The sequence below is a fragment of the Pteronotus mesoamericanus genome, unplaced genomic scaffold, assembly GCF_021234165.1.
Source record: "Pteronotus mesoamericanus isolate MK-2021 breed Mesoamerican mustached bat unplaced genomic scaffold, CSHL_Meso_final scaffold_85, whole genome shotgun sequence".
NCBI classification, from domain to species: Eukaryota; Metazoa; Chordata; class Mammalia; order Chiroptera; family Mormoopidae; genus Pteronotus; species Pteronotus mesoamericanus.
This window is the reverse complement of record NW_026555329.1, coordinates 72975223-73000307: the sequence shown is the minus strand read 5'-3', so window position 1 is coordinate 73000307 and position 25085 is coordinate 72975223. Positions and strand designations below refer to the sequence as shown.

General features: G+C 46.4%; 2 protein-coding genes across 3 annotated transcripts in view; one reads left to right on the top strand and one right to left on the bottom strand.

The window, feature by feature from the left end:
- Nucleotides 1–365: 365 nt before the first annotated feature.
- On the bottom strand, nucleotides 366–5117 carry TMEM213 (transmembrane protein 213). The gene is made up of 3 exons (XM_054564598.1): nucleotides 4945–5117; nucleotides 1789–1860; nucleotides 366–941 (listed from the first exon to the last, which is right to left on the bottom strand). Exons 1-3 carry the CDS (start codon nucleotides 5054–5056, stop codon nucleotides 772–774), a joined length of 354 nt encoding a protein of 117 aa, XP_054420573.1. The 5' UTR covers nucleotides 5057–5117; the 3' UTR covers nucleotides 366–771.
- The window catches only part of ATP6V0A4 (ATPase H+ transporting V0 subunit a4), a 62423-nt gene continuing 42396 nt past the window's right edge, over nucleotides 5059–25085 (top strand). The window contains exons 1-3 of one of the 2 annotated variants that reach the window (XM_054564597.1): nucleotides 5059–5145; nucleotides 22109–22189; nucleotides 22299–22364. The gene's annotated coding sequence lies outside the window, so the exon portion shown is untranslated. The remainder of the gene's footprint in view (nucleotides 5146–22108; nucleotides 22190–22298; nucleotides 22365–25085) is intronic. The other variant, XM_054564596.1, reaches the window with a different exon arrangement.

Here is a 25085-nt window from a genome sequence, read left to right as displayed (position 1 = left end):
CCTTCATGCTGGAGGTGGGGACGGGGGAGGCGCCCATGGAGAGCAGCGGACACATGGAGGCACCCAGCGGCGGTGTGCCTGTCAGAGCCCTGCGCCCCTGTGCTGGCAGTCGGGTGGCTGGACTCACCGGGAGGGCTCGGGACCAGGCTGTCCGCCAGCTGCCGTGGGGAGTGGCGAGCTGGGGAGGAAGATCCTGAAGGCAGGATGAAAGGAGATAGCCCTGCAACAAACTGGGGATGATGTAGTGAGGGCCAGGACGAGGCCGCCCGCAGGGAAGATGGACAAGACAGGCACGGAAGGTGGAGTTGAGAAAAGGACAGAGCTGGAGAAGCATTGGACAGGGGGGGTCAGAGGTGATGCTTACGTTTTGAAATGACAGTGATGCCCTTGACTGAATGAGGGACAGATGACAATGGCCTGTGCTCGGTGAGAAGGATATAAGTTTAATTTCAAATGTGTTGACTAAAAGACCAAGTCTTATGTTCCTTGTGCACCCACCTTAGAGCCCAGAAGAAAGTGGCGGTTAAAACAGAAGCAACTGCCACAGAGACTATCTTGAGAAAGCAGAGTATCAGGGCTCAGAGCAGACGTCTGCCTCTTGAAATCAGCAGCACTGGCCTTTCCTTATTTGGAAGACCCTTTCTTCCCTTTTAAAAGTAACTGAAGTTTGGAGGTGAGAATGACCTTACTAGAAGCCACATCGGAGCTACTTCATTCCTGCTGTGACCCCCAGTGGGTGGGGGGTGACATTCTCAGGGCTCATTCTGCATCTCATGCTTGCAAGTCCTTGGGCTCGTCTGGAGTTAACTTCATCAGTTTATCCACGCAGAGCAGGATGAGGGTGAGGAACCAGAGACTCCAGCCAACAGCGGCGGCGATCCAGCCGTACTCATCCACGCCGATGTGGCAGCACCGGGATGCTTGCGGGCAGAAGTCCACATCTGGGGGGAGGAGAGAGCATCGCACCAGCCCCGCCCCTTCCCTCATGTTCAGAACAACAAGAACAGTAATAATAACAACAATAGTTAACCTTTACTAAAGCACTCCATGTGCTATGCTAAATGCTCTACCTATGGTACCTTGTTTATTCCTCACTCAGTGATACGTACAGTTACGATTCCCATTTTGCATGAAGAATCTGAGGCTGTAACATGCCCAAGGCCACGGGATGGCAGAACTAGAACTCAAACCCAAGTGTGCAGGACTCCAAAGCCGTGTTCTTAACCTCTACACATTCTTACCTATTACCCTCCTGAAAGTCCCTGGAAGTGAACACAATTGGTCATTCAAAGAGGGCAGAGTAAAGGAAGCCTGAACACAGCCAAACTTTCTATTAACTAGACACGTGTAACAGTGGTTGCTTTATGAAGTACCAGCCTCCTTGTGGCTGGAAGTATTCAAGTAGAGGAAGAACAGAAACATGCAAGAGGTATGAAAATAAAGCTCCGGCCTTGGGCAGAGGTGGAACTGGCTGATTTTTCTGGTCTTTCCACTGTCAAACTCCTACAAGCCTTTGGGCTCAGGGCAACTTTGGCCGCTGTTGTAGAGATGGGCCATTAAAGCCATATACACCGAAGATTGGGAGCCCTGATGTTGGCCAAGGTCAAGGTGGCCTTTTAGACATACTCTGCAAACAGTTCTGGAGGCTGGAGCAAACCATACCAGCAGACAGTAAGTCCAGGCCGGTGCTCAGCCACCCCATGCCAGTGAACAGAAAGCCAGGAGCCCTCAGCTTCCCTCCCAGCCCCGGGGCCAGCACTGGGGCGAGGGCAGTTGGCAGCAGCTTACTGTGGCACTGTTCCAGAGTCTCAGGGTCTGGGTGCTGGTTGGTCAAGGTTGAGCTGTTGCCACTGCTTGCCTCTGGAAGGAAAGACAGAAGAGAGTCTCAGGCAGTAGGGAAAGCCTTTCCCAGTCATGGAGTTTGGAATCTTCTGTAAATCAGTAGTGAGTATTGTGAAAGTATTACAGGAGTTCCAATCTAGGCGTCATGCAGCAAAGCTAACCCCCTGTTATAGACCGAATTGTGTTCCCCGTCCCCAAATTCAGAGGTTGAAGTCCTAACCCCCAGTGATGACTGTATGCGGAAATGAGATTTTTAAGGATGTAATCCTAAAGTGAAATGGGATCATGTGTGTGGGCCCCAACCCAGTATGATGGGCATCCTTATAGAAGAAAAAGACACCAGGGAAGTACTCGCAGAGGAAAAACTGTGAGGACGCAGGGAGAAGGCAGCCACCTGCATGTCAAGGAGGGAGGCTTCAGGAGAAACCAACCCTGTTGGCAACTTGAGCCTCCAGAACTGTGAGAAAGTAGAGTCCTGTTGTTTAAGCCACCCGAGGTGTGGTGTTTTGTTATGGCAGCATGAGCGGACTCATACACTTCCTTTTCCTCTCATGGTCCAAACACTATTTTAGCTGCTTTCTGTACAGACGGAGACATAGAAAATGGATTTTCTGGCATATAGTAACACAGTCATTTAAAAACCTGGAATGCCTTTTCAGGACTATCTTCAATTTCCCTTCAAAGCTGTGAACAAATAGACATTGAAATCTGACCTTGAGTCTTGATTTCTGACAAAGATAATGGTATTACTCATGCAGATGGTTATCAAAAAAAAAATAAATAAATACTGTACAAGGAAGTCTAGAGGTTGATAGAATATGCAGCACTTAGAATGTCCCTTCTAAATGGTTATGGAAAAAAAAAATACAAGGAAGATTAAATCAAGAAAAAGAAAAAAAAGAATGTCCCTGATTAAGAAGCACGGATCCCCGTGATCAAGGCAACATCAGCAGTAATTCTGGAAGTTGTATCCAAGTTTGGGAGGGGAGGTGAGTTATGGAGATGAATGGAGGGTCTCCAAGGAAGAAAAGCCAGTGCCCACGCTCCTTGTCCCAGCAAGGTAAGGTCAGAGGTGACCTTCGTCCACTGTTTCACAGGACGGCCGCTGGTGGCTATTTAAGTTTATTAAACTAACTAAATTAAAAATCCAGTTCCTTGGTCAGATTAGCTACATTTCTGGAGCTCAGTCACCATCTGTGGCCGGTGGTTACCATAGTGGAAGCCCAGCACAGACACGCAGAATTTCCATCCGGAAGAGAAAAATGTTAGCGCTAATCAAGGTAGAATAAGTGACCTACTATCAACGAGTCCCCGCGTTCCCCCCCCCCCCCTTACAGTAATCTAGGTAGAATAAGAACAAGAGGCCAATTTTGAAGACTCTTTCTGGAAACTATATTGCTGTTCAATCTGTTTCTTAGGAATTAAAAACACAAGACAAAACTGGTTTAACTCTCAAGGCCCCACTGACTCTGGGTCAGCATGTCCTTCAAAGGAGCTTCGCGTCACAGAGCAGGACAAGTCAGAAGGAAACTTCTTAAATAGCCAAAGCCACAAAATTGCTGCTCAGACTAATTTTATGCCACCCACCCCCAGGGTCCTTCAATGTCCTGCCTAAAGTGTAGTCATTACCTTGATGCAATCTGATTGTGACTGTAAATTATTTACAGCCAAATGGCTCAGAGCTGGGTCTTTATTTGTTTTGGAGAAATTGATTCCTCCACATTTTAATGTCCCTTATAACCCAAATAACTTCTTGGCCCTGACTTTCACCTCCCCTCTACCCTAGAGCGGAAGTGGTTCCCGTCTAGAGCAAGTGAGTGGAAAAAAACCTAGTCAATTGGATGCTTAGCGTTAGGTGAAACCATGTGAAATTGCCATTTCTGTAGGTCAAAAATTGTTCAGCAGTTTTACATGGTTCACACTGATTCGCTTAGTTATAGGTTCCTGAGAATTTAAATAACATCCTCTTAAGCAGAGCCAGCCAGGGGCTGGTCCCATATGGGGTCACTTCCAAAGTAAAGGCTGGTAGGAAGACCCGACTATTCAATGCAGTTAAATTTGTCTTTTTTTTAACTTGTCAGGTTTTTTGAGGCCATATCCTAAACAAAGCACTGTAAGGGTAAACAGAAAAGCAGACACAAATCACTTTCATTTGGGAAGGAGTTAGATTGGACAAATGAACATGTTAATAGTCACCCAGTGTTCCCCTTGAGCTAGTTTATTTAAAGGTATTTTCCTGCAGTCATCTTATTTCAACAACCCTATGTACAAGCACAAGATTATCCCCATGTTATAAATAAGGAAATTGGGGCACAGGAACTTGCTCAAGGCAACGCAGCCAGCGCCCGAGGCTCCCTGGCTTTGAGAGCCCGCGCTCCCTGGACCTCTGCAGGAGAGTCTGCAAGGGTCAGAGAGGCAGGTGCAGGCTGAAGGAAGGGTGGTGAGCATTGGTTTGGGGAGAAGCAGACTGAGGCAGAGGGGCAAGATCAAGGCAAACGTTGGGAGCACGGGGGAGTGAGGGAGGTCTCTCTGCAGGAGGTTCCGAGTCCAGCCTAGGAGAGCCAGACTGGGCGGCCTCAACACCTCCAGCCTCCGCAAGGCAATAACCGGCACCTCCCTTTGCCCCCAAGAGGTGGGAGAACATCAGACAGTACATGGCAGCCTTTAGGCATTAAGGTTTTATGAACATTGTTGAAAGAAAGCACAGGGTCAAGGGAGGGTCAGAGGACCTTAGGGGAGGGGAAGGGGTGCAAAGGGAGTGTTGCAAAGTCAGCAGCCCAGAGCACCCCTGAGAAACAGCACCCAAAAGTTGTCATTTTAGGCTGATTTGGTCCCCCACTGGGAGAAGCTCTGTGTACATTGCTCCTCTTTCTCGGCGACAAAGGACAACGGGTGGCTGCTCCTATCCTAGCTGAGGACAGGAGTAAAGACACCCTCCACCACCACCCCCAACCCTCTGCCTAATCCTTCAGAGGAGAAAGGCTTGTCTCCTCTCTGTGCAGACCAAGCCTAGCCAAGGAATCCTCCTCCTTCCCTTCCCCCTCCCCCCTCCCCCCTCCCTTCCCCTTCCCAGACTGGCCAAGAATAAGCTCACAGTTCCACCTGCCAAGCAAGCTGAGTGGAAGGAAACGAGGACCAGGCTGAGGACCAGGGTGGCCGGGGGCGCAGAGGTGAGGCGCTCCATGTTGGGGAGAGAGGCGTCTGTCTGCACCATCGTGTGGAGGTGCGCTGAGTGCTGGGCGCCACGTGCCTGCGTGTGTCCTGTCCCTCGCGGGAGCTGGAAAACAACGCTGTCAGCCAGAGGTGAATTTCTCCTCTGTTTTGGGGAAAAGAGAGGGGGTGGAGCAAAGGAAGGTCGGCTGTCACACCTTGCTCTTACTTCTTTAGAAGGGAAGCCAAACTCCGTTGGCTGGGGGCAGGAAGGGAGGGGCGATTCTTCCCTGAGCTCACCTTTTGCAGGACGGAGGAAAAAGGGGAGGGAGGAGGAGTTCCTGCTGGTTCCTTGGGCATGAGTTTGCTGCCTCGTCCATGTGCAAGTATAATGCTCAATTCCCTATTCCATGTAGCCCCTATTTACTGTGCACTTACTATGTTCACTGGACTAAAGTCTGGAATTCACTGCCCTCAAAACACGTGAATTACAAACACACCGTTCCAACACAGAGCTCCGTTCCAGGAATGACTTGGGAAGAACAAAGTACGCTCCATCTCAGCTGCAAGAGGCCACATCACGGGTGGGATGCTTCGTGAAGATGGCATTTGAGACGGGTCTTGAGGGATGGGTAGAATTTTGACAAGCAAAGAGGAGAAGAGGGCTTTGTAGGCAGAGGGACAGGTGAGTGACGGCCCAAAGGAAAGAGAAGCTCAGAAGCCTGGATGAGCGTAGGCGACCTGAGCAGGAGGAGGTGGGGAGGTGACCAGAGAGCCGCGGCGCTGAGTGTCTAGGATGCCAGACTGGGGAGTTTGAACCGATAGGGAGGCTGATGAGAGGCCCTAAGAAGGTTGGGATCTGAGGGGTAACTTGATTGGAGCTTGGCCTTCAGTCTGACACATTTACTGAATATCCACTGGGGATGTGAAAGGCATGATCCTGGGCACCTGAGACTCAGAGGCGGCTAAGACATGATCCCTACCTCCCCTCCTCCCAGCCCAGAAGTGAGACCAAGCAGTGAGGAAGGAATGGAGATGTAATGTGCGTGTCATCCACAGGGAGGCGCTCAATCTGCCTGAGAGCCCCACCCCCACCCTCAGGGAAACATTCGTGGAGCAAGTGACATTTGGGCTGGGTACCCTAGGGGAGGGCCTTTTTTCTAAGTTGCCCAAAGCTGCAAATCAGTGGTGGCCCTATATTCTTTGGTCTAGGGGTCGGGGCAGAAGTGCCGTAGGGAGGCCCATCCTCTGCAGTGTACAAAGGTCTCGTTTGGACCTACCACTTGGGTGAACACTCAATAACTATCGAGTAGCTGCTGTGTGCCAACCTCTTGGGGAGAAGGAGGGGGGTCCAAGGTGGGTAGGACAGCACCAGTCTCTGTCCTCCAGGAGCTCTGGGTCCAGTAAGGGACATGGACTAATGAATAAGGACGTAAATGACAAATGGTGAGGAGGTCTCACCAAATGGGAAACTCATGGGCGAGGGCTGGAGACTCGAGGACTCGGAGACTGTTGGAGAATGGAGACAGCATTTTGACCTGAAATGTGAAAGGCGTGTCATTTGCCAGGCTGGGGCGAGGAAACAGTACGGCAGGGCCCTGCGGCGTGAGCATGTGACCCTTGTTGGGAAGTAAAGGCTATCCGACTGTCTGGGGAACATGGGGTTGCTCACTGTGTGTCTGGTTAGTTAGACCAGGACAGGTTGTCATGGTTCGGCATGGTGGACACAGGAAACTGGACTCTGTCTTACAGTTGGGACGCCCTATCAGGAACTTGTGGACACCTTTGTATTTCAGAGGCTCAGAGGATAGATTCACGGAGGCCAGGCCTCGATTCAGAGAGATCTAAGAAGCTAGTGCAAAAACCCCAGCAGATCAAAAAGGCCCTGAAATAAGGGGATGGACCGAGGATAGAGAAGCGGGGAACAGAATCAAAAGACACTTAGGCCCTGGCTGGGGTGGCTCAGTGGATTGAGCGTCAGCCTGCAAACCAAAGGGTCGCTGGTTCGATCCCCAGCAGGGCACATGCCTGGGTTGCAGGCCAGGTCCCCAGTAGGGGGCGCATGAGAGGCAACCCCACATTGATGTTTCCCTCTCATCCTCCCTTCCCCTCTCTCTGGAAAGAAAGAAATAAAATCTTAAAAAAAAAAAAAACCCCAAAACACTTAGGAGGCCAAGTCAGCAGGGGCTCCTCAAGGTGGCAGCCATGAGGCCACCCGGGGGTGGGATTCCAGCCCTGCCTCTGTGGCCCCGGCAAGTGACTTCATTCATCCAAGCCTCGGGGTCTTCATCTGAAAAGTAACAGGATGGAAGCAGCCTCAGGAGTTGACCACGTTGAGGGCTCCACAGAGTGCGAGCCGGAGGTGCGTGCTCAGGAAATGTTAACTCCTGCTTTCATGAAAGGGTCACCACAAACAGGAAATAGGGGAGAAAGGCATTTTGAGGGGAAAATAACACTATTTATGTGTTGACTTGTTTAGATTCCATCTTGGCCCCAAAAAGGGTTTAAGGAAGCATGCATATCATCAATGAAGCTAGGTCAAATAAGTGTAAGATAAATGAGAAGAAAGGAGGCAAAGGGAAAGTGAGGGTAGGAAATAGGAGGACCTGTGAGCGAGCTTAGGGCACAAAATGGCACGCTCGTTTTCTGAGCCGTCTGGTAGCCAGTGTGAAGAGGGCCACACGGTCACGACTGTGAGTCACGGCCGCACAGGACAGGAAAAAACAGGAGAAGCACGCTGCTCTTGGTACCAAAACCGGAGAGGAATTTTCCCCTTGGGTCTCCACAGAGACGACATCATTTAACAGGACAAATATGGTTCTTGACGTTTTCCTCCCAGGAAGCCCCACAGGAAGCTTCACAGACTGGGGCTGATTTATCCAATAGGCTCTCGAAGTCATGGCAGCGCATGGGGCTCCGAGAACGTTCCAGAGTCTCCGAGATGTCCCAGACCTGAAGTGAAAGTTCTCAGATCCAAAATAGGAGCAACAACAAAACTGTGTACTCAAATGGGGTAGTTATTTCAAAAGCAAAGCTCTGCAGTTCATTTAAACAGGAACAATGTACTGTAGACAGTTGGGTGCATTTGGATATGCATTTAAACAGGAAGAATGTACTGTAGACAGTTGGGTGCATTTGGATATGTTTGCTGTGAGCAGAGCATGTCCCTCTGTGGTGACTGGTAAGAGCCGGGGCCACACAAAGGTTCAAAACAGCCCTGCCTTGGGTTGTTGTGAACAGCATCTACCTCTGACTGACAGCATCGCGTTGAATCATACCAGTGAAGAAAATTCTGGATCCTGTAGATGTAGAGGGCAAAGATAATAACCCGTCTCCTTTCTCTTCCTTTTTAATGCATTGTTATTTGACTTGGGACTGTTTTAGATTCAGTGTTTGCAAGTCAATCAAAAAATACGTAAGATTCTCTCCACAGATCAAAGGGTTTTGTTGTCCCAAAACAGGATGGACTTGACCGGTCTCTGAGGACTCATGAATTCCCAGAGAAAGGGCTGTATGGCGACTGTTTTACTAGTGTCACCAGTAGTCACTATTTTTTTTTTTTTTTAAAACAGATCCAAGCAGCTGGTTACCTCACCCAGGAGCTCTGGATACATTTTATATCAGGTTTGCTTTGGAAGGGGTACCAGGAAGTTGCCTTGCTCAAAGCCAGACATTCTGCAGAGACTTTCTCAAGGGTTTTTGTTTTTTTTATTTAAATGGTTGAGATGGGTATTTGGTTACACATACTTTTAAAAAGCCCAGGCTAAAACGTCTGTGGGCAGACTTGTTGGTGGTGGTCGGGGTTGGCCGAGAGCGTGGGGCTCCAGGGCCCTCCCTGCTCCCAGTTCCATCTGTTTTGCCTGCTTTGATTTCATTGGAGAAAGAAGAGGAGCAGGCAGAGTGCTTCCTGGGCTGAAAGACTGAAAACCAGCCATCTGTGGCCTGGAATGGCTTCTGCCTATGGGAAGGCTATTTCTTTCCTTTTTTGTTCAGATTTTATTTATTTTTTAGAGAGGAGGGAGTGAGAGAGAGAAACATGAATGTGTGAGAGATACATTGGTTGGTTGCCTCTCATGCACCCCCAACTGAGGGCTTGGCCTGCAACCCAGGCATGTACCCTGACTGGGAATCGAACCAGCAACCTTCTGGTTTGCGGGCCAGCGCTCAATCCACTTAGCCCCACCAGCCAGGGCAGGAAGTATATTTCATGTTGAGGAAACTTCCGTTGTAATCCTGATAGGCCCTTTGACTACCTCTCCGTCTCTGGGAAGAGACCACTGGCCTTGAACTTGGGGCTTGCACTACCATTTAAGCCACTGTGAGGAGAACCATGGCTCTAACCACATGGTGCCTGCCATTTCCTAACTTTTGAGCAGAGATGGGATCCATGGCTCTTTCTGCATGCAGCTTTTATTCCTGTGAAATAAAATTTCAGTTTCTAGTTACTCGTGGGACCGAAACATCTAGACCTTCACCTGAGTAGAAGTTAGTTGGTGGAGGAGGTTAATCTCGCTCACTGCCACTCAGTTATGGGCCTATAATTTGGAGAGAGTGAGGAGTATCTATGTGAGAAAAACGGAGACCTACACAGAGTTCAATTTGGAGATTCTGCCACAGAGTTGATGAAAGTAACAAAGTGAACAAGCTTGGAGCCCTCCCACCACTTGGAACCATTTCTGAGCAGTTCGGTGATTCATTAGGCTTGCACTTAACCCACAATTGCACTAGGGGGCGCTGGGACCACTGCCGGATTGAGGTGCGTTAAGAAGAAAGGGAATTCCTCGTCGCTAACGCGGTCTTCCATTTGGGCCCCGGATTTCATTCCCTTCTGTGTTCTAACAGGCGTATTTCTTAATTTCCAAACATGGAGGTTTTCTAGTTATTTATTTATTTATTTGTTATTTTTGTAATCGATTTCTACATTAACTGCATTCTGCAGACATATTTTGATGATTTCTATTTTTTGATATTCATTAAGAAACAATATATGGCCAGTCTTTGTAAGTGTTTAGTGGCTCCTGAAAAGAGTGTGTCATCTAGTTCTGGGGTTCAGTACTTTACGTAAGATCAAGAGTGCTAACTGTGCGGTTCAGATCTATAGTTTTCCTGTTTTTATTATTTTTAATTTGGTCCCTTTAGTCTATTGAGTTAAGACAGATGACGGGATTTTTCTGCTTTCCTTGTAGTTTTATTTGTTTTTGCATTCCATTTTTGAGGCTGTAATTAGGCCTTATTCAAATACAGAATTATGACACCTTCGTGGTGCATTGAACCTTCTTTAGAAAGTTGTTTTGTAATATCCCTCTGAGCTGTTGGTTTATAATAAGAAATATATATTTGACCTTTGTCCAGTTTCTGGCACAGAGCTCCTAAAACCCTTAGAATTTTCTAAGTGATGCTGACAAAGGTCTTTTGTTATGTTATTAAGGTGACTTTTGTGGGCACCTAAAGATGAGGACTCATTAGGGGGATAGCGGGGGAGGGGCAGGGAACAACAGTGCCATTGGAGAGTTGCAGCTTTCAGTCCCTTCCCCGGACCTTTGGAGAGAGGAGAGGAGAAGGTCTGGGGGTTGAATCAATCATCAATGGCCAATGAGTTAATCAATCGTGCGTATGTAATGACGCCTCCATGAACACCCAGCGGGATGGGGTTCAGCCGAGCGGCTGAGCACAGGAAGGTGGTGGGAGACAGGCAAGCCCGGAGAAGGCGGGGAACCTGTGCGCCCCTCCCCATACCTTGCTCTATGCATCACTTCCGTCTGTTCCTGAGTTATTTCTGTTTATAATGAATTGGTCATCTAGTGAGTGAATAGGCTTTCCCGAGTTGTATGAGCCTTTCTAGCAAATTAAAACCAAGGAAGGAGACATGAGGACTTCTGATTTGTAGCCAGTTGGTCAGAAGCACAGGTCGCCACCTGGACTTGTGATTGGCAGCCTGAGTTGCCGCGGGTTGGTGGAACCCCCAGCTTGTAGCTGGTTGGTTAGACGTACAGGTAATAACCCGGGCTGGCGATTGGCATCGGAAGTGGAGGGCTGCCCTTTGCCTGTGGAAGCTGATTCTGTTTCTGGGAAGATAGTGTCAGAGTTGAGTTGAGTTCTCAGATGCCTGCGGATGTCTGAGAATCGTTTGTTGGTGAGAGGAAGCCTTACCTCCATGCACACGTTGCCATAAAGTTTACTTTGCTTGATATCATTACTGTAGCTATACCACGTTTCTTTTGCTTAGTTCCGCATGCTATATCTTGTTCCATCATTTCTTTCAACTTTTGCAAATCTTTATTATGTTATAGATGTGTACCTTATAAAAACATAGTTTTGGATATAGAAAAAAAATCCTGGCTGACCATCTTTGTCTTTAATTTGGCCACTGAATTGATTTACATGGAGTATGTTTATTGATAGATTTAAGTTTGAATCTCCACCCAACCAAGTGCTCTCTGGTTTTCCCATCTCTCTATTGTTGCTTTTATTACTTTCTCATTACTTTTGGGTTGAATTTTTTTATTCCTTTTTTTTTTTTTTTAGAGATTCCAGCATGCATTCGTGCCTTATCAAAGTTGAATATTAAATGATGCTCTTACTGTCTTCACAGATATGTGAAGGGTTTGGAACTTTACTTCCCCACTCCTGATTTTTACACCATTACAGTCATATCTTTTAACTATATACATACTTTTAAACTCAATAAGTTATTACTTTATACAGTGAATGTTCAAATTTATCCACATAGGCACCGATTTGTTGTTCTTGATTTTTTCCTGCCTGTATGGTTTTCCATCTGTGGTCATTTCCTTCTCCCTGTAGCGTTTCCTCAGTGAAGGGTGAATGCGCTCAAGCCTTGTCTGGGTATGTTTTATTCTTCATCCTTGAAAGACATTTTCACTGGGTGTAGAATTCTAGGGTGCCAGATATTTTCTTCCAGTGCTAGAGGTATCATTCTGTTTCTCTTGACTTCCATTGTTTCTGTCCATCTAAGTGATACTCCACGCAGGTAATTTGCTTCTTTTTTTCCTTTGGTTGTTGAAAAGAGTTTCGCTTTGTCTTTAGTTTTCAGCACTTTTATTCTGATGTGCTCAGGTACGGATTTCTTTTCATTTGTCTTGCTTAGAGTTTGTAGGCAACTGAACATGGAGTTTGATGTCTTCCATCAGTTTTGAAAAGTTCTCAGCTATGAAGTACCATTTCTGTCCCATTTTCTTCTCTCCTTCTGGGGCTCCAGTTACCCGCTGTGTCATCTGATTCCCTGTCCCCTTCTTTATTATCCATCCTTTTGTTTTTATGTGCTTTCTTGTGGATATTTTCTTCTGCCCTATCTTTTATTAAATCTACTGACATCTGTGCCTAATAAAAAAGTGATTAAAGAAGACAATTTAGGTGATATAAACAAATTTTACCACTTCATGAAGTAGATGGTCTCCTTTTGGAGAACTGCAAAAAATAATGAAAAGAAGCGTTTAGAGGATAAAGAATAAGGAAGAAACAAATAGAAAATATCTGATTGGCTGGGTGACATAGTCAACCTTGTTTAACGTGAAGAGGCCAGATTTGGCTTGGCATTTGGGGATTAGCTGACTGAATACACTGCATTTCTGGTCAAGTGGAGCCTTTATTAGCAGGGACACGAAATCATCTAAATTATGGTTTGCACCCTGGGCAGGAGTGGCTCCACCGTGGGCACGAAATTGATTTCAACAATAACTACCCACTGGGTTCTTAATTTCAATTGTATAATTTTAGTTCCAGAATTTCTATTTTGTTTTTTAATAGCTTTGTGTTACTTGGTTTTGTTTTTCAACTTCATGAATAGAGTGAACATAATTATTTTAAAATCTGTGTCTGATAACTTTAGTATTTGTCCATCCCCATGAGTCTGTCCCTGTTGTCTATTATTTCTGCTGGTTTTTGTTCATGTCATTGTGTTTCCTTGTGTACCTGGTTATTTTTTATTGTGTGCAAATTATAATTACACACAATTGTTTATAGAAATAACTTGAGACATAGGATGATGCCATCTTCCTTTAGACATGATTTTTTGGGGTTTTTTTGGGGTTGTTTTAATCAAGTGCTTGGTGGCAAAAACAACCTACCATCTTGACAGCCCAGTCTTAGTAATTAAGCTGATTCATAGCTGAGCTGTGGACTTTGTAAAGGCCAGCTTATTTTAGTCACCTTCCCTTCTACAGTGTAGCTCTTTAAAAAAACTTTCTTTCCCCAAGCAAAAAATCAGATGAGCACAAAAATGTATATCTAGCATTCTCCATCTTGATGTTACAGTATTTGTAAAAATGAAAGCTTGGAAGTAGCTTATAATGGAATAAAAGATACCTATTAAGATCATGTTTTATTTTATTTTGAAACATCAATTTGTTGTTCCACTCATTCATGCATTCATTGGTTGATTCTTGTATGTGTCCTGACTAGGGATCAAACCCTCAACCTGGGGGTATTAGGATGATGTATTAGGATGATGTTAGTTTTCAGCACTTTTATTCTGATGTGCTCAGGTACAGATTTCTTTTTATTTGTCTTGCTTAGAGTTTGTAGCTCTAACCAACTCAGCTACATGGCCAGGGCCTAAGATGATGTTTTAGAATAACACTTTATTATTTAGAAAAACATTTGCAATATAATAAAAACAGAAAAAGCAGGCTATAAAACTACTTAGGCTCTGACCAGGTGGCTTGGCTGGTACGAGCATCATCCCAAACACAAAAAATAGGTTGTGGGTTCAGTTTCCAATCAGGGTACATGTCTAGGTGCAGGTTCAATCCCCGTTCAGGGCACATGCAGGAGACAGCCAATTGATGTTTCTCTCTCACATGGATGTATGTTTCTCTCTTTCTTTCTCTCTCTTTTTGCCTCTCTCTCAAATCAATAAAAAAGTTTCCTTTGGAGAGAATTTTAAAAAAACTCTACATATTCAGTGTGATGCCAGTTTTGTAATACACACGCATATGCAAAGAAAACCGTTTGGAAAGCACCTTCGCCAGCAGTGGTCCTATCCACACTATCTAGACTATACCATCTGGGATGACTTTCATTTCCTTCTTTACATTTTTTATGTCTTTCAAATTCTCTGTAATGGATGTGTATTACTCTTATAATCAGGGAATAAAATCAAATTAATACAGTTTATAAAAAGAACATTTCACAGGAAAACACTACAATCACAGTGGAGCAGACAGATTACATTTTACAGTATCTGCTTGCTTGGAGAAAATTTTCAATGTCAGGGAATCTTCTTTTCCATGTGAAAAAAATGTTCATTCAGTTTAAGTTGTATGTGGTACAGAGAGCTGCTTATTAACAGCCTGTGCTCTTGGGGTGCCCATGGTGTACAGCAGAATGGACGGACCCTCCCAAGAATGTCCAAGACATAGAGAAGGCTGGAAATAAGACACAGAAAGAAACATAGAACCTCAGTGTCGGAAAGTGACCCAGAGGCCGGCTGGCCCAGCTCTGAGCCGCTCCCACGCGGGAGGTCTTACGGTAAAGGGTTTGGTATGGCTGCATTTGACCTCTCCTGCCTCTCGAACTTGTTACTTGGACTTCTGCTAAAATACCTCGGGTAACAGATGTCTTGCTATTTTTTTTAGTCCTCATTCAAAGATATTTTTTAAATTGATTTTAAAGAGAGAGAAATGAAAAGAGAGAAACATCAGTGTGAGAGAGAAACATTGGTTGGTTGCTTTATGTATGCACCCCAACTGGGGATCGAATCCACAGCCTAGGTATGTGCCCTGACTGGGAATCGAACCCTCAGCCTCTTGATATATAGGACAACACTCCAACCAACCAAGCCACCCTGCCAGGGCTGGTGTCTTACTAATTTAAAGCAGCCAGTTCTACCGTGGGATAGCTCTAATGGTGAGAGAAGTTAGTGAGTTACTAGCATCGAACAGGTAAGGGCATTTTAAGGAGAAGTTAATAAACCTCGGAGGGGAGGATCTGTTCAGCTCCATGATTCTGTGATTGAAAATTTCTGGCTCGCTTCAATGTCCAGTCATTCCGTTTGTGCAAACTATTTCTGTTGGCACAACAGAGCTTGTGGTCAGATTTATTTTTTGTTTAATAAACAGAGCTGTGTATTCTCAAGAAGAGTAATTTTAAGCTACGTTTTGTGGGGAATGAGCTGCATTCTTGTGGATAGCAACCATGTTTTTTCCGGTTTTGACCACATGAAACTAAAGATCGCTGAGTCAGAGATTGGTGGCTTTCTCTTCCCAGCCCCCACCTTCCACCTGCTGTGCCTTTCTGGCCTCTTCCATTATCCCCCCCCCCCCCGCTTCTGTCTCTCTGCCCCTCCTGTCCCTTGTCCTGGCTGCCCATAGCCCCCTGGGGGGCAACACAACCATCCTGAGTCAAGAGTTCAGGGTCCCAGTTTTCATGTCACTTCCTGTGTGACCTTGGGGGAGGTCACATAACCTTGGTGATGATGCTACCCGAGAGTAGCAGGGGCTCTCGGGCGGAGGGGGACACAAGGGAGACAATCCAGGGAGATGCTGCTTTCAATTCTTTGGGGAAGACCTTTGTCTGGGGCCCTCAGGGCTCCCACTGAAAGGGAAGGGATATGAAGTCTGGTGACCAACTGTGAAAAGACCCCGAGAGCCAGGAGCCCTGGGCTCGGTTCCAGCTCTGCCACCAACTGGCTGCAACAGGACTCCCGGGGATTGTTCGCACACCTCTCAGGTAAAAGGGTTGGATTAGATGACCTGGTAGCTTTCCTCTAGTGCTAGAATCCTCTGACTCTGCTCAGTATGTCGTATTAAATGGAGAAAGAAGAGAAACAAACTAATAAAGTCATATATATATATATAAAGTACATATATATATAAAGTATATATTATACACTTGTGAGTACTGGTGAAATCATGCTAAAAAGAAATTCCTTCATAGAGTTCTGGGTGAATGTTGTGATAGAAAAGGCAACTAACTGAGAGATGCTCCCAAGTGAAAAACCATGATGAGCTTTGAGGCATTCTGTCCTCTTCTGGATGATATTTTATTTTCCTCAGTCTCACTCCCGGTCGGCCTGTGACTTGGCCGGAGACGACAGGGCAGAAAGACATGTGAAGTAGCTCTGCTCGGGGGAGAAGCGAAACAGAGAGACAAGACCAGCCACAGGGAGACAGAGAGGGCGGAAGGCGCAGGGCTCTGTGTCAGCGGGTCATCCCCTAAGGAGCGAGTGGCCACGTGCTTGGGGGGGGGACCTGGGGGACGAGATGGGGCCTGGAGGGGGACGTAGCTGTGAGAGCCATGGGGCCGGGGGGCAGGGGGGCTCCTTCTCTCAGCATGTGATCCAGAGGACAGGAAGCTGTAGAGAAGCAATGGGGGCCACCCTGATGCCCAACGGCACCCGTGTGCACGGAGTGCGGGAGAAGGCTGGGGGCTGGGCGGGAAGGGGCATGGCAGGAGGTGACGTCGATGCCAGCATGATGACACAGACCCCGGAGCACTGACAGTGTGACCTCTTAGACTGTTGCTGTTCACGATCGCACCTAATTCTGTGCGTGTGACCTGAATGTACAATGCCCTCCCATTTGTAGCAACCTCAAACCATTTGCTTTCTGTCTCGAGCACTTTATTAGTCGGGGAGGCGTGTGGATGGTGGGCTCCGTGCCTGGCTGGCGGTGAGGGGCTGCTGGGTAAGTGCAGAGTGAAATCAGTTATTTGTATGAAGATGATCTGGCCAGAATTCAGTTCAGAAAAATCAGACACTTTTTAAAAGAATGTCGGGTTGTTACTTTTTGCGATTAGATTATTATTTTTGGATTAAATCCCTTGCAGGCATTTTTGGCTTGCTCTCCACTTATCCTTTCATTTTTTAATCATGCTGATCTCCTGTAAATTGATCTTGTGCAGCTGGATGTGTTTTGCACAGTATTGCCCTAATCCCAGGTACAGGGATGTGAAGACAAAGGAGGCCTTTTGTTTAAAGGAATGTCCTGTTTGAAGGGGGGTATGTGGAGTGTGTACCTCTTCAACCCACAAGAGCCAAAGCTTAGAAAGTCCTCGGGGCACAGAAGTGCCTCCTGGAGGTGACCTGTGTGGTGGCTGCAACTGGTATTACGCCCCAGGCTTGTCTATAGCATGGGAACAGTGGTATTAAACACTCAGTGTCAAGTGCTGTCTTCTTTTGGATAATATAGGGGAATGATTCTGTTCTAAGCAGGTCGTTTCTCTCAAGACCAAATGCTAAATTTAAGTGCTATTTCCTTTAACGTGTTGAGTTGTGGATTTTGAGAGTATATAAAAATGTATATATTTATGCCTTGGCTGGTGTGGCTCAGTGGATTGGGTGCTGGGCTGCGAAGCAAGGGGTCGCTGGTTCGATTCCCAGTCAGGGCACATGCCCAGGTTCCAGGCCAGCTCCCCTGTGGGGGGGGCACGCGCGGGGCAACTACACACTGATGTTTCTCTCCTTCTCTTTCTCCCTCCTTTCCCTCTCTCTAAAAATAAACTTAAAAAAATAAAAATCTTAAAAAAAACATATACATATTTAATGATGAATAGGATAGTTACTTTTAAAAATGTCAGTGACACAAAGAAATGTGAGTGTGCTATCTGGCTTTGAGTAAGTCAGTACTGTAAGATGTTGCATGTAAAATATTGAGCTCTGTCAGGAAACTTCCAGAAAAATTAAAAAGATATCTTATCATGGTTCAAAGTGATTGTCTCAAATGTACATCATATAAGGAAAAGTGGAAGTTGCCGTTTTCTAGGATGCGCTGCACAACTCTCTCTTCCTTTAAGAAAATAAAGGGAGCCCTCCGCGATGCCTCATTTTCTCGTCAGCTTCTGCCCTGCTCCCTCCTCACCTGTCTTTGGACTTCCCAACTCCCATCTTTACTTTGAGTTCTGTCATTTTCATTCTTCTAAAGTAAGCCCTTTGGGGTCCCCAGTAACCTTCAGATGCTTCCATGGCCTACTCCTTTTATTGTTTGGAGAAAGAAAGGGGAAGGGAGGGAAAAAGAGAGGGAGAAAAACATCGATCAGTTGCCTTCTGCATGCACCCCAGCTGGAGACCAAACCCACATCCCAGCCTTGTGCTCTGACCGGGAGCTGAACTGGTGACCTTTCAGTTTGGGGATGATGCCCAACCAACTGAGCCACAGCAGCCAGGGCTGAGGCCTCTTCTTGCACGACCCCTCCATAATTCCTGAGGAGACACTTTCTCCTCTTGATTTCTTTCTTTTTTTTAAAAAATATATATTTTGTTGATTATGTTCCTGCAGCTGTCTCATTTTTTTCTCCCCTTTATTCTCCTCCACCCTACACCGCCCCACCCTCCGCATGCCCCCCCCTTGTTCACGTCCATGGGTCCTTCTCTTGGTTTCTGGCTGTCTTTCCCCTCCCCATTTCTTCTTCACCACCTCTGCCTTGAAACCTTTGCCCTAATCCAGGCTCGACTTTATTGCTTCCCCTTGGTATGGGCTGAACTGTGTCTCCCCCTCTGCCCCCAAATTCACATGTTGAAACCCTAAGCCCAGGACCTCAGAAAATGAAGCCTTATTTGGAAATAGGATTTTTGTGGAGGTCGTTAGGATGAGCTCACACTCATCCTGAAGTGGGCTGCTTCCCTCCTCCAGTATGAGTGGCGTCCTTATAAACAGGGGAGGTGTGTCTTCCCAGACACACACGTGAAAACAGGATGCTTCTGTCAGCCAAGGAACCCCAAAGACGTCCAGCAAACCATCAGAAGTTCAGGGGGAGGCGTGGGACAGATTCTCCCTCACAGCCCTGGGAAGGAACCAACCCTCCTGACACCTTAACCTTAGACTTGCAGCCTCCAGAATTGTTAGACAGTGTCTTCGGATGTTGAAACTACCCAGTTTGCCGCACTTTGTTAAGGCAGCCCCAGCAAGCTAGGGTGCCCTCTGTTCTCTCCCCAGGACAGCGCTGCTCAGTGTTTTGGTCTCGGGGCCCCCTTTATACTCTTAAAAATTGTGAGCTTTGGGTTTATGTGGAGTCTATCTACCAATATTTCCCACACTAGAAATTAAAACTCAGAAAATTTCAAAATACTTATATAGGAGCCCATTTAAAATAAGACTAAGTCAATTATATATTGACATAAATACATACTTTTATGAAAATAGCTTTCCAAAACAAACAGCAATTCAATAAGAAGAGAGGCATTGTTTTATTTTGCAAATCTCTTTGGTATCTGACTTAGGACTCCTGCTGGCTGTCTTTTGCATGCCTGTTTTTGCATTCCATCTCTCGCTGTATGTTCTTTTTCTTGAGGTATAAGCAGAAAATCTGGCCTCACATGGATATGTAGTTTTAAAAAGGGAAAAATGTTTCACTGGCCTTTTCAGATGGTTGTGTATATTTTTCTTTGATACTACGCCAGAACTTAACAAATAGTAATTTTAAAAAGCAAACTTAGCGTACAGAATCTGAAACCAAATCAGTGACCTTTTTGTTTAAATCTTTTGGTTAATCGTGCACTTTTGATGAATCACTTGACTACGCATGATTTTATAACATCGTGCACTACTCATTTAGAAAATGTTGATTCATTGAGTTACGCTGACCTTCCCACAGGTATCACATTTCCCATGCAACACAGTTTTAAAAAGCGCATTTATAAATATCCCCAAGAAATATCCTCATCAGAAAAGTTTTTGGAGTCAAGTTCATGGTGGCAGAAAAAAGTTTTGCTGAATTTTAACTGTTGCTTGAGAGCTAGAATTGTATCACTGGCAACCAGCACTATCAGTTGTTTTCCTTTGAAGTGACAGGATCATTTGGATCATTTTTGAGAAAACACCTTCCAAGTAAGTGCCCAAGTCTGCTCTGCTGTTGTTGGTCAACTGTTCAAGTAGAAATGGTGCCCGTTAAAAGAGCAGCTCATCAGCTTGCAGTCCAAACACTTGCCTCTCTTACGTTGTTATGCCACGGAAGTGCCCTATGAGGACTTTCCACTTTGTATATAAAAAGTAAAACACATCCCATCTTTTGCTCGGACCACTGCCCTGGTCTCATTGCTGGTTTGCTTGTGGCTGCTCTGCACCGCCCCCCCCCCCCTGCCCCGCATTCTCTAATTAGAACTAGGTTCTCCAAGTTGTATCCTGTACCCTGACCCCACAGGCTGGCTCCCTGCCTACCAAGGGCTTCCTGCGGCTCTTGGGATAAAGACTCGATCTTCATCGGGTCTACAAGGTCCTGAATTCCTGCGTCCTGCCCACTTGCCTGGCCCAGGCCCACAGCCCTGCCTAGTTCTCTCTGCCCAAGAAAGCCTCGCCTGGCCCTGGGAGGGGGCGGGCTCTGCAGCTCAGGGAGCTGTCTTCCTTCTTTCGTCTCACCCATTCCAGTTATTTCACATTTGTCCCTGTGGTTATTTAATGTCGTTACTGAGACTAGAGTGTCTCAGCTCTGGAGCTATGCTGCCTGGGTTCAGGCCCCTGCTTTTCACTTACTAGCTGAGCAATCTTTCTTTCTTTTTTTAATGTTTTTAATTTATTGATTGGGGAGGGGGAGAGATATTCATTGATTTGTTGTTCTACTTATTCATGCTCTCATTGGTTGCTGCTTGTACATGCCCTGAGTGGGGATTGAACCTACAACCTTGAATACCTGGCCAGGGCTAGGTGAGTGATCTTGAACAGGTTCCTCTTTCTGCCTTGGACTCCTAATCTGTAAAACACACACACAGCAAGGATCCTAATAGTGCCAGTTTCTTGGGGTTTTGTTTAGATTAGCCCATAGTAAGCATCGCCTGTGTCTTAGCTGTTGCTGTCGGGATTATTGTAGCTGACTTCTCTGCTAGACTCTGTGGGAACAGGAGCTGTTTGCTCAGGCTTTACCCTGAGCACCTGGTGCCTTGCCTGGCACGTCACAGTTGCTTAACAAATATTTTTGAGATTATTTCTTTTATTGTCACTGAAAATTTGCTTTCAATTAAATATTTAATTTCTTCAAATTAGTAAATGGACACAAATTTTAAAAATCAAGTAGTACGTAGGGTATTTCCCTAATGGCTAGTCACGTTGAGCATTTCTTCATGGGCTTATTTGCCATCTGTGTATCCTCTTTGGTGAAGTGTCTCTTTGTGTCTCTGGCCCATTTTCTCTGATTTTTTTTTTTTTCTGTTGAAATTTGAGAATTCTAAAAATTGTCAATACTAGTCCTTTATCAGATATGTGGCTTGCAGATATTTTCTTCCAGCTTTTCACTTGTCATTTCATTCTTTTTACAGGGTCTTTTTGCATAGCAATTTTTTAAATCAATATATTTTTTTTTTGGTAAACTTTAGGTGTCCTGTCTAAGAACTCCTCACCAAGCCCTTGACTCTGAAAATGTTATCATATGTTTCTTCTACAAGGTTTATAGTTTACATGTTCAATTTATCTCCGGTCTAGTTTGAGTTAATTTTTGTATAAGGTGTGGGGCTTAGATTTAGGAAGTAGTGCAGTTTCGGGCCTACGAAGGTCCAGTTACTTCAGCACCAGTTGTTGAAAAGACAGTCGTTCCTCCCCTGAATTGCTTCCTGAGCTTCGTCAAACATCATTTGCCGAGACTCGTGTGGGGCTATTTCTGGCTTCTCTATTTTCTTACATCGCGTGAATGTCTTTCTACCGATGCCCGATCTTGATCACCGTCCATCGTCTTGAAATCCGGCAGCGTGACTCCTCTCACTTCGTTCTTCTACTCACAGACCCTGGCTGGGAGGAGCCGGAGGCTCGGTCACTGCTCCCCACAGACCTCTGCGCCCTGATGAGGGGGTGGCCTCACTGCCAGCGAGCAATCGTGAAAGTTCTGATTCAGTCTCTTCTGACCCCAGCCCAGTGTAGGTTAATGAGGGCCTCTATGCACTTTTATACTCCTGCGGGCGGTGCACTGGCCTTTTGCACCTTCAACTTGGGGCTTAAGGAGAGGAAAAAGCACACTTTAAAATAACCTCTCCCTTCTGCTTCCACATTCTAAACAAATATCTAAGATCCTATCATCCTTTGCAGATAAGAACACTGAGGCCGGTGGTTGAGCAGCTTCCGCAAGGTCACACGTGGTGAACCGCAGAGCTGGGATCCTGACTCAGGCGGTTCGGCTCTGGACTCTGCTCTTGATGCACTTTTTTCAAGATGTACTTTTTTCTCTGTGTGTTCCTCAGGGATTCCCGGGCACCGGGGCGTTAAGAACTAGTGCTCCGCAGCTGAGGGAAGACCCAGCGCAGCGCAGCTGGGGTGAAGAGGTGCAGGAGCCGCGGGCGGGGGGAGGGGCAGGGAGCAGGCGGCTCTATTTGGGGTGGGGGCTCCTCCTGGCCCCAGGGCTCACCCGACACTGTGTGTGTCCTTCCGCAGGTCCCAGTTCTAACCTTGAAGCTCCGCTCTGCGAATCCTGAGTTCAGCCTTTGGAACTTTGCCCAGGTGAGTCTGAAATTTTGAGTGGTTCTACCCTGAGGAGGTGGGGCAGGGGGTGCAGACGAGCTCCGCTTCGTAGGAAACCCAGGCAGCGCCTTTCCTGCGGGGCCTGGTTCCAGGCCACCTGCTCCCCCTGCCCAGGCTTCGCCTCCACCGCTCAGGGTTCAGGATCCGCCCCCCCGCCCCCCCTCCCCTCAGAGTCTTTAGAGTTGATGGTTCCCAAAGGCCTGCACCCTGCCCTTCCCTGCTGCCTCCAGGCTCACGTTCAAGTTTTCACCCTGTGTCCTCAAAGCAAGGGCTATCTAATTTGATCACCCAGACGAATGGGTCGCCTCAGGGGCTTCTTTGAAAACGCAGACCTCAGACAAGCTGGGAAATCTGAACACTGAGGGCATATCATGATATTAGGGGTTTTCTGTGGTACCTCAGACGTGACCATGGTGTTACACAGAGAGTTGACCTTTGAACAGTATGGGTCTGAACTATGTGGATCCATTTGTATGCAGATTTTTTTTAAGTAAATACATACAGTACTGTAAATGTATTTTCTCTTCTTCATGATTTTCCTAATCATTTTTTTCATTTAACCAAAAGTATATTTATTTTCTTTCTACATTCATTATTGCTTTGTATTAGTTTTAGGTGTACAGCATAGGAGTTAGACAAAACATTTCTCTTTCTCTAGCTTATTTTAGTGTAAGTTATATGTGTTTAGTGCAACACATATAACGTACAACGTATGTATCAATCAGCTGTTCGTGTTATCGGTAAGGCTCCCTTTTAACAGTAGGCTATTAGTAGTAAAGTTTTGGGGAAGTCAAAAGTTATATGCAGCCCTGGCAGGGTAGTTCCACTGGTTACAGCGTCGTCCCTGTACGCCAAGGTCTTAGGTTCAATCCCTGGTCAGGGCACATACACAAATCAACAAATGAATGCATAAATAAGTGGAACAACAAATCGATGTTTCTCTCTCTCTAGTGAGAACTAATTAGTAATTAATTAATTTTTAAAAGTTGCATGCAGATTGTCAGCTGCCGGGTGGGTAGGAGGAGAGAGAAGCAGACTGGGAGAGGGGTCATTGTGAGTTGTTCAAGGGCCAACTGTGTGTGTGTGTACACACATACATGTGGGAAATAATCCTTATCTTTTAGCAAAACATGCTAAAATATTTTGAAAGAAAGAATATGACAGATGGGATTTGCTTCAAAATAATCTCAGGTAGAAGCACAGAGATGACATAAAATTGAATAATTGTTGATGCTAAGTGGCCTGTTCATTCTTATATTTTTCCCTGTCCTTTTGTAGCTGCTTTAATTTTTCCACAGTAAGAAGTAAAAAACAAAAACAAACAAACAAAAACCAGAAAGCACCCCTCAGTCTGGGGTACGCTTTACAGGTACCCCAAGGTGTGCCTGTCCCCACCTGGAGAAGCTGCTCTGCAGAGCTGGTTAGAGTGCACTCAGGTGGCCCCCGCAGAGCCCACCCCGGGCCAAGAGAAACGCCTCTGATTGGCTCATTCTCCTGCTCTCCACTGCTCCTCCAAATACCTGGGAAAGACACTGTAATCTTCTGTAAGATGAGAATTTTAGCCATCGGGTATTTATAAAGTATTAGCAGTCTATTCTCCTTTCAAAGTAAAACATTTTTGAAAATAATTGTTGATAGGATGGTGAGTGTTTTTTTTTTTCCAAAAAATACTTTTTAATGTGATTTCATTATTACCGTGCTGTGCTTAGTAGGTACATTGGAAGGCGGTCTCGGGTCCTTCTGAGACCCCGAGAAACCCCTTCCCAAGCCCTGCACTCCTGGTTCGGGCGGGGAGGGTGTGTCACTTTCCTTCTAGAAGACAGTCGGTGCTTCCTGGTCACCATAGGGCACAGGTGGGGGGCGTTGAGCAGGTGACAGGTCCTCACCCAGACCTGTGTTGATACAATAACAGCGGCCTCCAGGCAAAGCACCCAGGAGTGGCTGCCTCGCTATCACTGCGGGGAGGCCATCTGGGGAATCCCCAGCCAGGCTGGTCCCACCCAGCCAGGCCACAGCGGCCAAAGGCTCCCTGCTCAGGGGTGGTGGAAGGAAGTCATTGGAGAGCTGCCCCTACGAGCTCCAGCCCCTGGTCCAGGACCTGCTCGGGAGAAGTCGGGGTAGGAGGCTGTGCTTTTTGCTCTGCATGGAGCAATGTCTTCTGTCTCTTTCTATGAAAACATTGCCTCATTCATTAGAAAGGGCAATATGAAAAGCTGATTTATTTTGGTATCAAAAGGCAAAAATAGGGGACCAGGCTATGTACTCTGGGTGTGGGGGGCGAGGGGAAGACATTTAGCTTCTAGTTGGTAAGTTGGGAAACATTTTTGTAGCACCAAGTTTTATGGTTGAGCTAGGCTGGTGATGGAATGAGACATATTCAAACTTCTAACCTCATGGATTTTTCTGGCTAGTGGGCAATACAGACTGAAGACAAGCAACTGTAGATGACTGATATCCCAGGGCCATAGAGGAGGGGCTTTGTTTACTGGGGCCGCTGGTGGGGGTCAGGAAAGGCTTATGGGAGAACAGGTTCCTTACATTGAGCCCCGAGGAGTGGGAGGATCACCTGGGGGGCGGGGAGGAAGGGGATGAGGGTCTAAATCTTGGGGAAGCATGGGCAAAGGTCCTGAGGCAGGAGGAGGCCTGGGGAGGGGGGGTCCATGTGTCTGCAGAGCAGCGTGAGCGGCAGTGAAGCTGGAG

What these genes read in the sequence shown, in the direction of transcription:
- TMEM213 (XM_054564598.1), bottom strand. Translation starts at nt 5,056, where the DNA reads ATGGTGCAGACAGACGCCTCTCTCCCCAACATGGAGCGCCTCACCTCT. An exon ending in CCACTCAGCTTGCTTGGCAG is followed by an intron (nt 1,861 to 4,944) that starts GTGGAACTGTGA and finishes CTTTCCTTCCAG; the next exon opens with AGGCAAGCAGTGGCAACAGC. An exon ending in GACTCTGGAACAGTGCCACA is followed by an intron (nt 942 to 1,788) that starts GTAAGCTGCTGC and finishes TCCTCCCCCCAG; the next exon opens with ATGTGGACTTCTGCCCGCAA.